We start from the raw sequence: 14,741 nt of genomic DNA on the forward strand, positions 1-14,741 counted from the left end.
AACTCAGATGGGTTTCAAAGGATTTACCTCACGTGAATGTGGCTGCTGAGACACCAACATTTCAGCATAATGTTCCTCAAGCCGCTGTATCGCTGACTCAGAGACACGGACAATTATACTGCTAAAATATGGCTTCGCCCTCGGGGAAGAAATCAAGCATGGAGGGCTGCAGATGGTTCGCAGCTATCATCATCTCTTTGATTACTACCACAGGTCCATGCAAATGCAGGAGACTGTCTCCCATACCATAATACTGCTCCCACCAGCCTACGCCTGCGCCATGTGGCGCCTTTCGCGCTGTCGTTCACATAGTTCTCGGAGTTTGTGGGGACAACCAACGACCCAGTGCAGAAAAATGTGATTCACACGAAGAGGTGACATATTTCCATTAGTCGGCGATCGAATCCCGATAGTCACATGTCCACCGCAATGGTAATTGATGTTGTCGGTAGGTCAATATGTGAATACGAATGTCTACCTGCTGCTGAACTCTATGTTCAACAATGTAGGATGAACGATGTGCTCCGAAACACTTGTGCTTGCACCAGCATTATGCTCTTTCGGTAGAGATGCCACAGACCACCAACTATCCTACTTTACAGAGCAGACAAGCATTTTAACTCCACGTTATCTTGAGAGTCGTGGACGCCCAACCATTTAGCACCTAGTAGTAGTTTTACTGTCCTTTCCGTAGATGCTCACGACAGTAGCACGTTAACATTCGACCAGCTTCACCGGTTTCGATATACTCGTCCACAGCTTTACGCTGCGCTTTGTCAGAGTCGCTTATCTCAATGGATCTCCCCATTTTCAGTCCCTATCTTTACTAGGGTAATCCCCGGTCCGTGTCTGCTCCGCTTACGTATTATTGTTACCGCTTCACGGTATCCAACGACTCGTTGGGCAATGATCATAATGCTTTTGGTTGTCCCGTAGCTACGATGTCAAACGGATCGAACAAGCTCCTCACATTTGCACTTGGGTTCAGGAGCCGCAATGGAGCGCTGCAGCGTCGACCGAGATGCCCTGCTGGGTCCCGGAGCGACGCTGCGCCGCCTGATGGGTCTGTGGCCGCTGCGGGGCTCCGGCGCAGCGCGACTCGGCTCCGCCCTGCTGGCCGGTTTCTCGCTGCTCTGCATCGCCTGCCCCGTGCTCTCTGCCGGCCTCAAGCTCTACATGGACCCGCCACGAAAAATTGAGGAGACGGCACTTTCATGTTTCGTGGCTTTCATTTGCAGCGTAATGTGGATCAAGGTGAGCATTACAATTGTGTGACACGCAAATGGTGTACTGAAATGATGTTTCAGAAATACACCGCTACCAGGTGTATATGGACCTTTTACAGGAACATACCGGTTTCGACATGTGATGTGAAATCACGTGTTCTCGCGTACATCTATAAGATATGTAACGTACAACCGGCAGTGTGATAAGCTGAAAACAGATACCTATCCTAATAATCTATTTTCTGGAAAATCGTAGCAACATTACTATACAAAGACTCGCGTTTGTCAGGGCCCCGTTGTATTCTAATCTCGCAACGATTTTTCATTTATATTGGAAAGTATGGTTTTCAGAAGTAATCTATTTTCTATGACGACCACTTTGAAATATTCACGCGTCAGCGAAATATTTAAGCCCTGATACGGGAAATAGGGGAACTCAGCCTTCTGTTACGCGCTAGTTGAAATTGACCACTTGAAGAACTGACGTGTTGAAACCATGTTTACCTACAATGAAGAGATCAAAATAAAGAAGACAGAAAAAGCTAAAATGCCCCTCCATCCCGCCCCCCCCCCCCCTCCCCGCCACCGGATAGCGACACTGAAAGCCCATGGATAAGATAACTTGATATCAAGAAGCGGTGGACGCTAACCCTCAAACTGCCTCCGCCTCTTCCTTGTATCAAGTGAATTTTCTTAGCCATACGGTTCCAGTGATGTTACCTGGTGGATTTTACATTTTATTGTTTTCTTATTTTTCTCTCTTCGTTATAGGTAAATATGTTTTTCAATTGCTCAAGTTGAACTATAACAACCTTATTGCTATGGATAATAGTATCTTATTTTGACAATGCTGAGTCCCCCTCCTTTCCGTATGAGGGCTTTAATGTTTTACTGAAGTGTATTTCATGTTGGTTCTAGTAGAGCGTAGATTATTAGGATAGCTATCTGTTTCTTTTAGCTAACGACCTTGCTGGAGGGGTAACATCGACTCCTGTCAGATCACCGAAATTAAGCGCTCTCTGGCTTGGCTAACACTTCGATCAGTTACTGTCCGGGTCTTCCGAGTTCTGTTGGCAAGCGGGCTGCACTCAGCCCTTGTGAGCCTATTGAGTAGCTACTTGAGTGATAAGCAGCGTAATCGCTGACGAAAACTGACAACGGCCGGGAGAGTGGTGTGCTGATCACATGCTCCTCCGTATTCTCATTTAGTGACGCCTAAGGACTGAGGATGACTCGGCGGTCTGACGGTGCCGTTGCACCTTTAAGGCCTGTTCGGACAGTGATAGCTTTTATATCTTTTTTTACCATAGTATCGATTGTACGTTTCCTGTGTTGTAGATGTACGCTTGAAGATGTGATTTGGCATGACGCAACCGGCTGTGTTCCTCTAAAAGTTCATATACAGCTGAAAACGGTTTATTTCTGAAACACTGATTGCTTAGCTGCGGTTCCTCTCAACAGGAAAAACTATTTGCGATCTGTAATTAAGTTGGAGTGCTATCTGAAAATCTTGTGTCCTACTTCGTGGGATCTTTTGCAGAAGTGGACAGTCACACAGAATTCTTATGCACATCACCTAACACAAAGTTACTCTTTAAAGCGAGCAATTACATCTGATGGGCTCAGAGGCGCCAGTTCTCCTATAAATGAATATTTATTCTCTCTCTCTCTCCGTCTGTCTGTTGCCTCTGTGTATGCGTGTGTGTGTGTGTGTGTGTGTGTGGGTGTGTGTTCAAAAATCGTTCAAATGGCGCTAAGCACTATGGGACTTAACATCTAAGGTCATCAGTCAGCTTGAACTTGGAACTACTTAAACCTAACTAACCTAAGGACATCACACACATCCATGCCCGAGGCAGGATTCGAACCTGCGACCGTGGCGGTCGCGCGGTTCCAGACTGACGCGCCTAGAAGCTCGGCCACCAGCTTCCGGCTGTGTGTGTGTGTGTGTGTGTGTGTGTGTGTGTGTGTGCGCGCGCGCGCGCGCGCGCGTGCATGCATGTTAGTCTGTGCGAGAGCGTGAGTTAATCATGCAGCAAACGTAGAACCGATCGTGCAGAAATTCCCAGTGAAAATAGGGAATACGTTAGCATCAGAATCCCTTCTATGGCTGTTCAGATATTTTTTCGCCATAAATAATTCTGAGTAAAAGAATTTTTCTGACCGAAATTCCATACCTTTCGCAATTACTTCGAATCTTCGTGCGATTTAAACACTGTTTCCAGCTTTATAGCATGTGTAAAGGCGAAATGAAGGAAAAAAAACGAAAGAACGCATCATTCCAAAATCTGAACTAAGCTGTTGGCGCTGCAACCTCGCATATATCTTGTGGATGCGGATGTTAAGTCGTTCTCCGACTAGCGAAAAATGTATTTCACGAAGGTCGTGTAGACGACATCGGACGTCTCCGTCTTGCTAAAACAGATACCGGAGCCAAACAATAAGCACTTAAACATTCAGTTGTAATATAGTAACCCGCTGCGTGAATTTTTTTTTTTTTTGTACTATGAAGCTGCCACTAATGTCAACAGAAGCAATGGGTACTTCGAACAACGCTGTAATGTAGAACGTAGACGTAGTAATTGTAATATCTCCACATTCATCTACACGCCGTTCGAATAATTTGAAAGTGTCATTAATTTCATCGCCCGCTTTGGTAACCAATTATGAACTAATTAACAAGGAAACTGATATAAGCCGATTTCTCGAAGAATATGGAATATGTGGAAGGAATGGCAATGGAGGAAGGAGAATGTAACTTCCTGGGAGTCCTCAACCAATTACAGTAAATACGTTCCGAAAAATTACACAAACGAATGTGTGTGTGGGAATTAAAAGGACGCAAAAGCATGTTTGTCGGCTTACTGGCTTGCATAAAGAGTAAAATTCACAAGTACGCTACTAAGCTTTAAAGGATACCAAACGGCATGTATGAAATGAAATAACCTTTAAACAGTAACCTTGAACGGCAAACATAATTTACAAAATTTTAATCTCAGGCGTACCGGTTGACCATTTTAATATTCAAAAATAAAATACACAAAATATGTAAGTCTCGCACTACTTATTATTCTGATCGAAGACTTGCTTGTAGATAAACCACCTTTGAAACAGAGAGATCTCAATAGTTAGAAATACTAAAGACAATAGGTAATTTGTTAGAAAAATAACAGCTCAACAGTAGCTATGTCCTATGTTAAAACACGAAGACAATGAGAGGTAATATTCTATGACTTTAAATCTATGCTAGAATTAAGCTGTAGATAGTAACTACGAATCAACGTTATAGTAAACTATTAAGAGTTTCTTATGCGCGAATGGCGCACCAGCGAATAACATGGAAACTTTCTGGGAGCAGAATATAATGAAATGCAGTTCATACTAAAACTATAACAGAAAAATTTAAAATATTTGATAAAGCACTACACGTAAAAGTTTAAAAGATAACTTAAATGTAGGTAGAATAGACTATACGCGTATAAGTACTTAAGAGTACCAGTGTAACCACATAAGAGGCGAGTATACTATAGTTATTCAGAATTGTTAATGATAGAACGGTGGGACTGACCTCGTGAAATTAGACGTACGTTACAAAAATCATTACAGTTGGTTCCTGAGTAAACTTTTTACAAAAATCATTACAGTTGGTTCCTGAGTCATTTTTTGAACCCGTTTAGTTTATTAAATGTGTGTAAAGTTTCTTGTCTTCTCTTACCAAATTGTTTCTCGGTTGGAATCTTTTAGCACTTGTTAGGACACACTTTATAATTTTTAACATGATCGTACAGCAGGCGTCGTACACTTAGATGATACGCTATACGAGGTGTGGTCTGTGCTTGATCACTTAAAGTTCTACAGCTGCTGAGAAAGTGCTAAGTAAAAGCACAAATTTCTGTTACAATCTTACGTTCTTTAACTGATCACGCCGTTGTCCTCCTTTTACTCAAAAAGCGTGAAAGTTGGCCTTAGTGGAAGTGCTGTAAATAATTACTACGTGGCTCTTAATCCTACTTGATTTTAAAAAATCAAATATTTTTCCGCCTGTCCTCTATTAATCCACGTGCACTGCTTTCAATCTTTCTAATTGTCAGCGTAGATCAAAATACGTCAGTGATTACAAAATTACTTTGACCATATAATGACTAAACTATAATTTGCAGGTTGCTCTTTTCATCGGACAGAGAGATACGCTTCTACAGCTGGTGGAGTTGCTGACCGTCGTCAGGAACCAGTACAATAACGGTGAAGGCAACGAGTACACCAGACGTCGCTATCACAGACTAATCCAACACGTCTATTTGTTCTTACAGGTTTGGTTTACATTTCAAATTATTGTCTCAGTATTGCCTGTCTCTATAGTCTCAAAACGTTCTGTATTTCTCCATATAAAACACAAAAGTCTACAAAACCACATCATAGAAACACGCAACAGAATATATCGCATGTAGCCTTATAGTTCGTCGCTCTGCATACTGAAAAAGTCTTCCACTTGGTTCGGCCATTCGTCTTCAGATTTCAAATGTCATTTTCATTTAAATGTCATTTACTGTGCCTTACGAGTGTCTTGCTCCTCAGCACCTTTACAGTTCAGAAATTCCAGCGCCAGGCACGTCATCCATTATTCGATATGCGTTAGCCACACAGGGGTCCGTAAGGTTGTGGGAAGAGTGGGAGGGAGGTGAGAGGGGAAACCTGTTCTTCCTCCCCGGGAACTGCAGTGATTTCATTCATTTCGAAATACTCGTATACCACAGATAATTATCAATTCTATGGGATACAGTAAGCTTTTAGTGTCACCTATAGACTTCAGTTCTTGTGAGAGGACATGTCTTGAAACTGACCAACTCATTTATAAACAAAATAGCATGTTTAATATTGCCGCCTCCTAGTCTTGAATGAACTTCTCCGGAAGCCGGTGCCTAGAAATAAATAGTTTTTCTCTTCCTATACCTTTCATTCGCAGTAAATAACTCAAAGCATACTTCGAAATGCGTTTTCATTGGGGATTCGATAATATCGTCCTCATATTCAAGTGTCACTTCCCAATCTAACATTTGCAAACATTCATTTTGTACCAGTACAATTGCTCAACACATAAAGAAATTCCGGTTCGTCTGCAGATATCATGTGTTGATGATTATGTAACATATGACGCTACTTACGTCAATATCACACAGATCCCTGCCTCCTAATACGCCCCACCTCCCCCACCCCCGTACACACCAAATATTCTCAAAGTTCTGTCTTTTGCTCTACATCTAAGGCGTCCAGTCAGACTTACCATAGAGCCACATTCGTTTACTTCTACTGGCACGTCGTCATATGGCCATTAGCAGAGGTGTACACAAGTTTACTTGCGGAATTATGCAATGAGATTGCACTACAAAGTTAGTCCGGCTTTAGCTGCCTTCTCGCTTACTTGCAGATGAAATAGCCCCGTCGATTGTTACTGCTGGCAATTTTGTAAGACTTGAACCAAGCCTTCTTATGGTTCCAATAATACCGTCGTTTGAGTCACCGTCTTTTGTGGTGTCTGTAAGAAGGACCAAACCACCCGACTGAAATCTTTATGGACACACCTCACGAACATTGGTAACTGCTCGGTATCGGTCGCATCACTGTTCTCTTCGAATGTAAGAGAATAAATTTCAAACTCTGTGGCTTTTCATTTTAACATGTTCTCAAAACTGGCGGCTAATTCTACATAAGGTGACTTACAGTCTGTCGCGATAAGATCAGTTCAGGAAAACGTTCTTTTTTCTCAGGGAGTAAAATATCGACAACGTTCTCAAGGTGGTCTTTGTCAAACCTCCCACCTGAAAATGATTTTCAATTATGTATCACAATTTCGGCAACAACGTGACTCACTTTGATGAGTCAGTCTGACTGTGGAGATATTGTCTCATAACGTGGCTGCTGCGCGGGAACGTCAGTTCTCAGATCGAACATTTTCTCTGCAGGAAACTGGTCCTGAATTTATCATATGATGACGCATGTTTTATGTTGTAATGTCGACTGAAGTTTTAATCCTTGTAAACTTAAACCCTTTGTTCACTAACTAAGGCTGTTTATTCAGTGATTCGTGCACCTGATCTGAAATGATATGGATTCCTCCGACACTTCCTTTTCTTCTTATTACTTTCAGAAACCACAACCACTCTATTTCGGTACGGGCTTGAATCGCACTGGCAAACGAAAGTTTTCTTAGCTCTAACACCGTAAACACTGCGGCAACGGTCAACAGGCAACACAGAATGAAAGCAGATTTATCTTTAAGACCAAGGATTATAGAAGAGTGATAACGACAACACTTTCATGGTAGTAGGCTGCAGAGCCTTCAACAAAGAAAGGAAATACGACAGACGTGGCTACTGTTATTGTACATATAGGTGCCCCCACAAGCACTTAGCTTTTCTTTCTGATAATTCAGGGGTCCCAAGCACTTGAGGCATATGCAATTTTTGATGTAAGGGAAGAATCTTTCTAATGTATTATGTTCCCGCAAACGGCAGCGGACCGTAAGCGAAGACACATATGGTCCGCAGGATGCGGTTTTGACATTTGTGTTCTCTACCCTAGAAAGACCTGATTATTTATAGTAATCTACGCGTATGCTCTTTCTTTCTCTGTGTCAGTTCTCATTATATCATTAAATTACCATGTAAACACATCATTCAGGTGGACTTCAGAGATAAATCAACAGAATAATAATATTAGAGTGGAAAATTTCACAGGAACACTGAATAAAATTTCCTCGGGCTGCCAGCTAAGGAGTACTTGCCAGCACTAAGGAGTACTTGATCGAACGTTCCTGGCATTTTAACTCCTTGACATGGCTGGATGTATGAGAGCCGAGCTCGACAGAGTAATAGACACCATTCCTGCTGCTGATGCCCATCGCAGAATCTGTACCCTGAGTTTCCAACCCCCCTCTCTTTCGTTGTCTGAGGAGTGACAATTTATCAACCTTCCTCCAGATATTTTCGGCAATGTCCTACACTTCTCCACAGTGACAGAGTGAAGGCACATATGCCGTTCCTAGTGATCCGTCCGTGAATGGGAACATAAACCTAGTCGAAACCCTTTGCGATGTTCCGTAGACAAAGTCTATGTGGCAGCAGTGTGTTTTACTTTCCGTCTCTCACCATCATTGAGACAACAGCATCAACTACACCGGACATTCACTCATCACAAGTATCATCTTCAGTTAAGATACCTGGCACGCGAACTGCCTAACTTTGAGACGTTTGGATGTTAACTTCCCAAAAGTTGACTTGAACACTACAGTTCTGTGTTAGGAATGAAATTGGTACGAACTGTACTTCCACCGGATCTGTTAGCTAGAGCCAATAGTTATGGGTAATATCGTTTAACGTAAAATCCATTCGACTGGGGATATTGCGAATTTTCTCTTACAAAATTGACGAAATAAATCTCGGGTGAAGAGCCTGAAATGAGTGTGCATAAGACACTATGCACTCATACCAGGCTGTTCACCCGAGATTCATTTCGTCATAAAATACGCCTGGAGAAATTGAAGAATCTTACAAAATCATTGCATGAAGTGATTGTCACAAAAAGAGCTGGAAAGAAATGCTAGGTTTGAAAGTAATTCTGTATGCAGATCAGTCGGACTGCACAAGCGGTAGTATCCCGTTGTGGGTACGCACAGGAAGGGAAATGTGTCCAGATAGCCAAGAAAAATAGAACTTTATTACAACACAGAAGGTATGCGATAACGCTGAGCAACTGAAACAGGTTCCGAGGGAAGGTAACGTGAAGATCGCCCTGATCTGATAAAAGATTTTAACTAATATCATAACAATTGAAATTACCTGTAGAGCAAAACTCTATACTGGAACTGGACTCGAACCTTGGTGGGCAAGTCCTCTACCGACAAGCTCGACCCATAATCCGGCCTCAGAGCGTTTTCATTTGCCAGGAAGCTTCGTATCAGCGCACACTCTGCTGCAGAGTGAAAATTCATTCTGGAAACATCCCCTAGAATGGGGCTAAGTCATGATGCCGCGGTATCCTTTCTTCCACGAGTGCTCGTCTTTCAAGTTACGCAGGACAACTTCTGTATGGTTCGGAGGGTGTGGTATAATGTACTGGCGGAAATAAACCTGTGATTATGGGTCACGAGTTCTTCCTATGTAGCAATCAGTAGAGCATTTGCTCGTGGAAATCGAAGGTCCCAGTATCGAGTACTGGTCCGGCACACTTTATGAAACTGCCAGGAAGTTACACGTCAGCGTACACTTCACTACAGGCTGAAAATTCATTATGATGACAGTTCTTGGAGGTGCAACTTCAGCACTCACTCTTTCAGGATCAAGAAACGCTGCAGTAGGCAATTTCGGCTTGGGCTATGTCCTGGGTTTCTATGGCGTGCGCTGCACTCTGGGGAATATACTCGCTGCATTTTTTGAAGCAAAACGTTGATGTTGAGTCTGGGACTCCCACTGACTGGCGAGCTTCTAGAGGTCCTCCCATAAAGGCCACCCGGATGAGGGGTACTAGGAAATTACGACCGTATCATGTGGCTCATATTGCCGGCGCAGCAGCGATGTTGTGTACGGAAAATGTTGCGCCCTAGAATCTGAAGCAACCGCTTTAAGTAGAATGGGCGGCGTTTGTGTTGCAGGCACCTTGAGAAGAGGGCAACCCACGGTCCTCCGTTGGGCTGCGTGTGGCTCTCTAGTACAGTACCATTCGTGTGCCACACACACAACGAAGCATTGTAAAAGGGATTTGCTCTTTTTTTGATCTTTTGTTTAGATACAACTGAGAGCTCTCAACGAGACGAAGCAAGTGCGGTTTCAGGTTTAGGTTCTGCACAGTCCCAGTGTGTTACTGTCTGCCCCCTTCCATACCACCCACTCAATTCTCCCTCCTCCCCCGACAAATACTACTAGCTGTCACACAGTTTCAACCTACTATAGAATAATACTTCATCTCTTGCCTTTGTCCCTCACTGGCGCAGGTTCAGCATGGTTACTACCGGATTAGGCATGGTTAATTTAAGTGGTCGTTGGATGCCTTCCTGTCACCACCCTGTTACCGCTCCGGGACGGAATACACTGAAGCGCCAAAAAAACTGGTATAGGCATGCATATTAATGTACAGAGACATGTAAAGAGCCAGAATACGGAACTGCACCCAGCGAACCATTCAACGACACATAATCGTTATGGGCTTTCGTTGCCGAAGGACCACTCGTGTAACCTTGATGACTGCACGACGCAAAACTTTGAGCCTCGCCTGGGCCCGTCAACAAACGGCGTTGGACTGTTGATGACTGGAGACATGTTGCCTGCTCGGACGAATCTCGTTCCAAATTCTATCTAGCGGATGGACGTGCACAGGTATGGAGACAACATCATGAGTCCATGGACCCGGCATGTCGGTGGCGAGGGGGGAGGGGGGGGGGGAGAGTTCAAGGTGGTTTGGAGTGATATGGGACCCCTGATACATCTAGACAGGACTTCGGCAATACCAGCAGGACAATGGGACTCCCCACACGTCCAGAATTACTGCAGAGTGGATCCAGGAACACTCTTCTGAGTTTAAACACTTCCGCTTGACACCAAACTCCCCAGACATGAACATTATTGAGTGTATCTTGGATGCCTTGCATCGTGCTGTTCAGAAGAGATCTCCATCCCCTAGTACTCTTACGGATTTATGGACAGCCCTGCAGGATTCATTGTGTCAGTTCCCTCCAGCGCTACTTCAAACATTAGTCGAGTCCATGCCACGTCGTATTGTGACACTTCTGCGTGTTCTCGGGCCCAGGTGTTCGTGGTTCTTTGGCTCTTCATTGTATACGTGTATCCTGTCAACGTACAATGTTGTTCACATGAAAGCTAGCAGAAGTTTTTGGAAATGTTTGTGAATCAAGTAACATTGGCAGGTACTAGGCCAGTACCCACCTAGTGGGATGTAGGAAACCGCCAAAACTCACTCCGAGCTGGCCGGTGCACCAACCCTCATTGTTAATCTGCCTAGAGCGTTTGATCCCGGGCGGCGCAACGCCACGTCCTGTAAGTGGCTGGCTCTCTAACATGCACGGCGGACGTAACTTAGATGAATATGATTTTGATAATGATTATATAAAAAGGCTGACTAACACCGATACAAACGGAAGGGGCGGGTGGAGAAAGAATCTATCAAGTAAATATTATTAATAAACGTATGTCCGGGAACCAATGGTTTCCCCGATACGATTGTGTGGATTTACAACGTATGACGGCGTCCCCTAGAGTCTGAACTGTAAATATGCACTTGAAAGCAAACACAATAAGTATTCCACATGGCCACTGTTCATGTGAAGGCAGGCTTCAACATTTCTCCTCATCGACGCCTGTATACGCTTAAGAATCTGAGGCATGTTTAGAATGCATTAACAACCATACAAAAAGAGTCTCCAGTGTTCACAGACACTATCAACGGGGCTGGAATACACAAAAGTGTTTCCTATTCAGAGAAAAGCACAGATTCAAGTCGGTTAATCTGGCAAGCCATGGTATTGGCGAGCGATGGCAGATACTCTTGTCGAAACGCTATTTGCCAGTACTTGGATATCAAGAAGTGAGATAAAATCAAATGGGAGCAATCTAAGACATTGTAATTTGCTCCCCATTGCAGAGTTTCCAGAAAAAACGTCGCTTTAGACATTAAAAGCGCTATGTCATTGCCATGACTGTCGTGCGTACATCTTATCGGCGAAACAACTGTTTATTTAGCTTATTCGCTTGTTTTTTCTACTTTCACCCTCCCTAAATCCATAATCTGCATGTGAGATATTTTAGTATGACAATAATAATTTGCTTATATCCATAATTAGTACTTCAATTTAGCATAACATCTAAGAGAGTGCATTTCAGAAAATGTAGCATTTGAGAAGAACTTGTCCAAAGATTTGAGAATATCATGTGTCAAATAATCAATTTTAGAACCATGAGTATAACAGCAACAAATTCTCGCAGCCTTAATTTAAGCAATAAAAACTCGAACTGTGTACTCACCAGTATCAGTATTTCACTTAACACAAACGACCTATATCTCCACACTATGGCTGTACGAGCTTCTAAATGAGGGAATGATTTATCTTTCAGTCGTTTCCGTCTACCTTGGGGAATAATTACTGATATTTCTCTCCTGCTCACATTTATTTATTTTATGTTTGATTTAACACACTGCAACGAGTTTCGAGCATGTTTCGCTCGTCATCAACCGTTTATGAATACAGATGTTATTTGAAGATGAAACGTTTTAGTCTGAATAACCTGGATAAGTTTCTCTCACTTGTTATGCTGTTGGAGTGGCTACTGGGGTGTTTGGAGGGGGTGGGGTAGAGGGCAATGGGTGACCATAAATCGATTCCATTACTGTCTTCTGCTGGTGTATGGATGTTTGTTGTGATTGATACCGAGGCCTGTGCAGGATACAGATAGTTCGGCCTCATTTGTTATGGCGCGATAATCGTGTGATATACTTTTTATATGTCATTTGTCCACTTACGATTACACTATTGCACTGTTTATTTCAACACTGGCTTTGAACTATTTTTCAGTGTACAGGTATGTCTCCACGGACGTAAACAGTGTAGAACCAATGTGATGGCGTTACGTATGGACGAGTAAAGATCACCATTTGCTTCAGCTTTATGCGCTGTTTGAATATAAATCGCTCGGTGTACATGCCGCGTCAATTCAGGATAAAACTCCAAGCTTTCGACCACTACCTCCATGGTCGTCGTCAGGGCTAAAACTGACTGTTGTAAACTAGCGAGACTCCCACTTTTATATACAAAGGGAGAGATTTTTATTCAAGAAATACGTCGCGAAAGGCTTCGTAGTCTTATTCGCTGTTTGTTAGTCGTTTGTTTCACAGTGGCACATATTACATCTATTGCATTAGTACTATCTGCATACTGCACAGACTGTGTATCAATTAGAACAACACACACAGCTCTAGACGATTAGAAGCCAGCAGATGACAACATTGGAAACCGATTTGCGCCCACCCACTGGCTTCTCCGTTCCCCAAATACCCCAACACTCACTCCAGCAGCAGAATAAATGAACAAAACAGTTCTACGGTAACTTAAACTAAGACAATTTACCTTCGAATAACATATGTAATCATAAACGTCTGATGAGAACTAAAACATGCTCGAAGCACGGTTCAATTTTTTAAACTAAACAGAAAAAATCAAATGTGACTGGCAGCAGAAAAACACAAATAATTTTCCAACCAGTCACGCTTCCTAAACTTAATCAGCATGACTAAAAATAATTGCGTTTGGGAAATCAGACTTTCTGATTTTTTTTCCTTTACTGAAGGGTCTTCCCTTTCTCTCTTACCCTGTTCAATTTCCTGCGTTCTACTCGCAGAGGTAAGAAAAGTATTTTATTTTGCTGTTAACAGCAGGTATGTATTGTGTGGGATTGTGCGCCGTTACCTGCCTAGAATGTTCCTGGTCAGGTCGTAAGCTCATTCACTTGGGCCGGCCCTGGCAGAAGCAACAGAAGCAACTGAACACTATCCTGTGTTAAATATACTTTGTAATTTATAGAAATCCTTTTGATTCTTTTAGTTCTCATGATATATTTTTCTCTGAACGTTACCTATGAAATTTGGAAATATGTGCAGGTGTATGAATGTTTGTGCTGAAATGTGTTTTTGGAATGACATGAGGGAGGGGGGGTGATAACTCTTATGGTCCCTCCACTTTCCCCCCACCTAGTCCGATCCCGACACCCCCTCCGTCGACCCTCTTGGATCCACGCTAGAGGTCAACGTGTGACGTGTGTGCTTGTTACGTTCGCCAGGCGGCGGCGGTGCCTGCTTTGATGGGCTGGGTGTCGTCGCCGCTGCTGTCGCACGGGGTCCACGGGGACGATCACCCATCGCCAGACAGCAAACGACAGCTGCCCGTCTCCCTCTGGCTGCCGATGGAAGTCCACACATCGCCCACCTACGAGATACTGTACGTGGCCCAGTCCATCGGTCTAACCATAGCGGCAGAATCTACAGTCTGCATCGACATTTTCTTTTTCCATATGATGCTGGTGATAGGAGCAGAGCTCAAAGTTTTGAACGAGAACATTTCTGCTGTGCATAAGTTTCGTAAGGAGACAGGAAAGTCAAAACATCAAGACTGTATTTATGAATATCAGGCAACGAGTGAAACTACGATGCTGTCTTGTGGTGACTCTTATACAGCAGGCCTCCTAGAACAACGCTTGCAGCTGCAGCTGGTGGATAACATTCAGCACCATCAGACACTCCTCAGGTCAGTGTAGAAAGTATCTCGTTTTGATTACCTTATTTTACACAGCTTTCTTTAACTCAGACGTTTGAGTTCCACCTGTTATCTACATCAACATCTAAATTCCGCAACCCACTTCACAGTCTGTTGCGGAAGGTACCTCTGTCACCGTTGTCATTCTCTCCCTTCGTTTTATTCCCAGCTGGTGGGTGGGAAGGTCGACTGTTGATCTTTTC

General features: G+C 43.3%; 1 protein-coding gene across 1 annotated transcript; it reads left to right on the top strand.

The window, feature by feature from the left end:
* Nucleotides 1–996: 996 nt before the first annotated feature.
* Nucleotides 997–14,539, top strand: LOC126413212 (uncharacterized). The gene is made up of 2 exons (XM_050083145.1): nt 997–1,254; nt 14,066–14,539. Exons 1-2 carry the CDS (start codon nt 997–999, stop codon nt 14,537–14,539), a joined length of 732 nt encoding a protein of 243 aa, XP_049939102.1.
* Nucleotides 14,540–14,741: the final 202 nt, after the last annotated feature.

Source organism: Schistocerca serialis, chromosome 1, assembly GCF_023864345.2.
Source record: "Schistocerca serialis cubense isolate TAMUIC-IGC-003099 chromosome 1, iqSchSeri2.2, whole genome shotgun sequence".
In the NCBI taxonomy this organism is placed as follows: Eukaryota; Metazoa; Arthropoda; class Insecta; order Orthoptera; family Acrididae; genus Schistocerca; species Schistocerca serialis.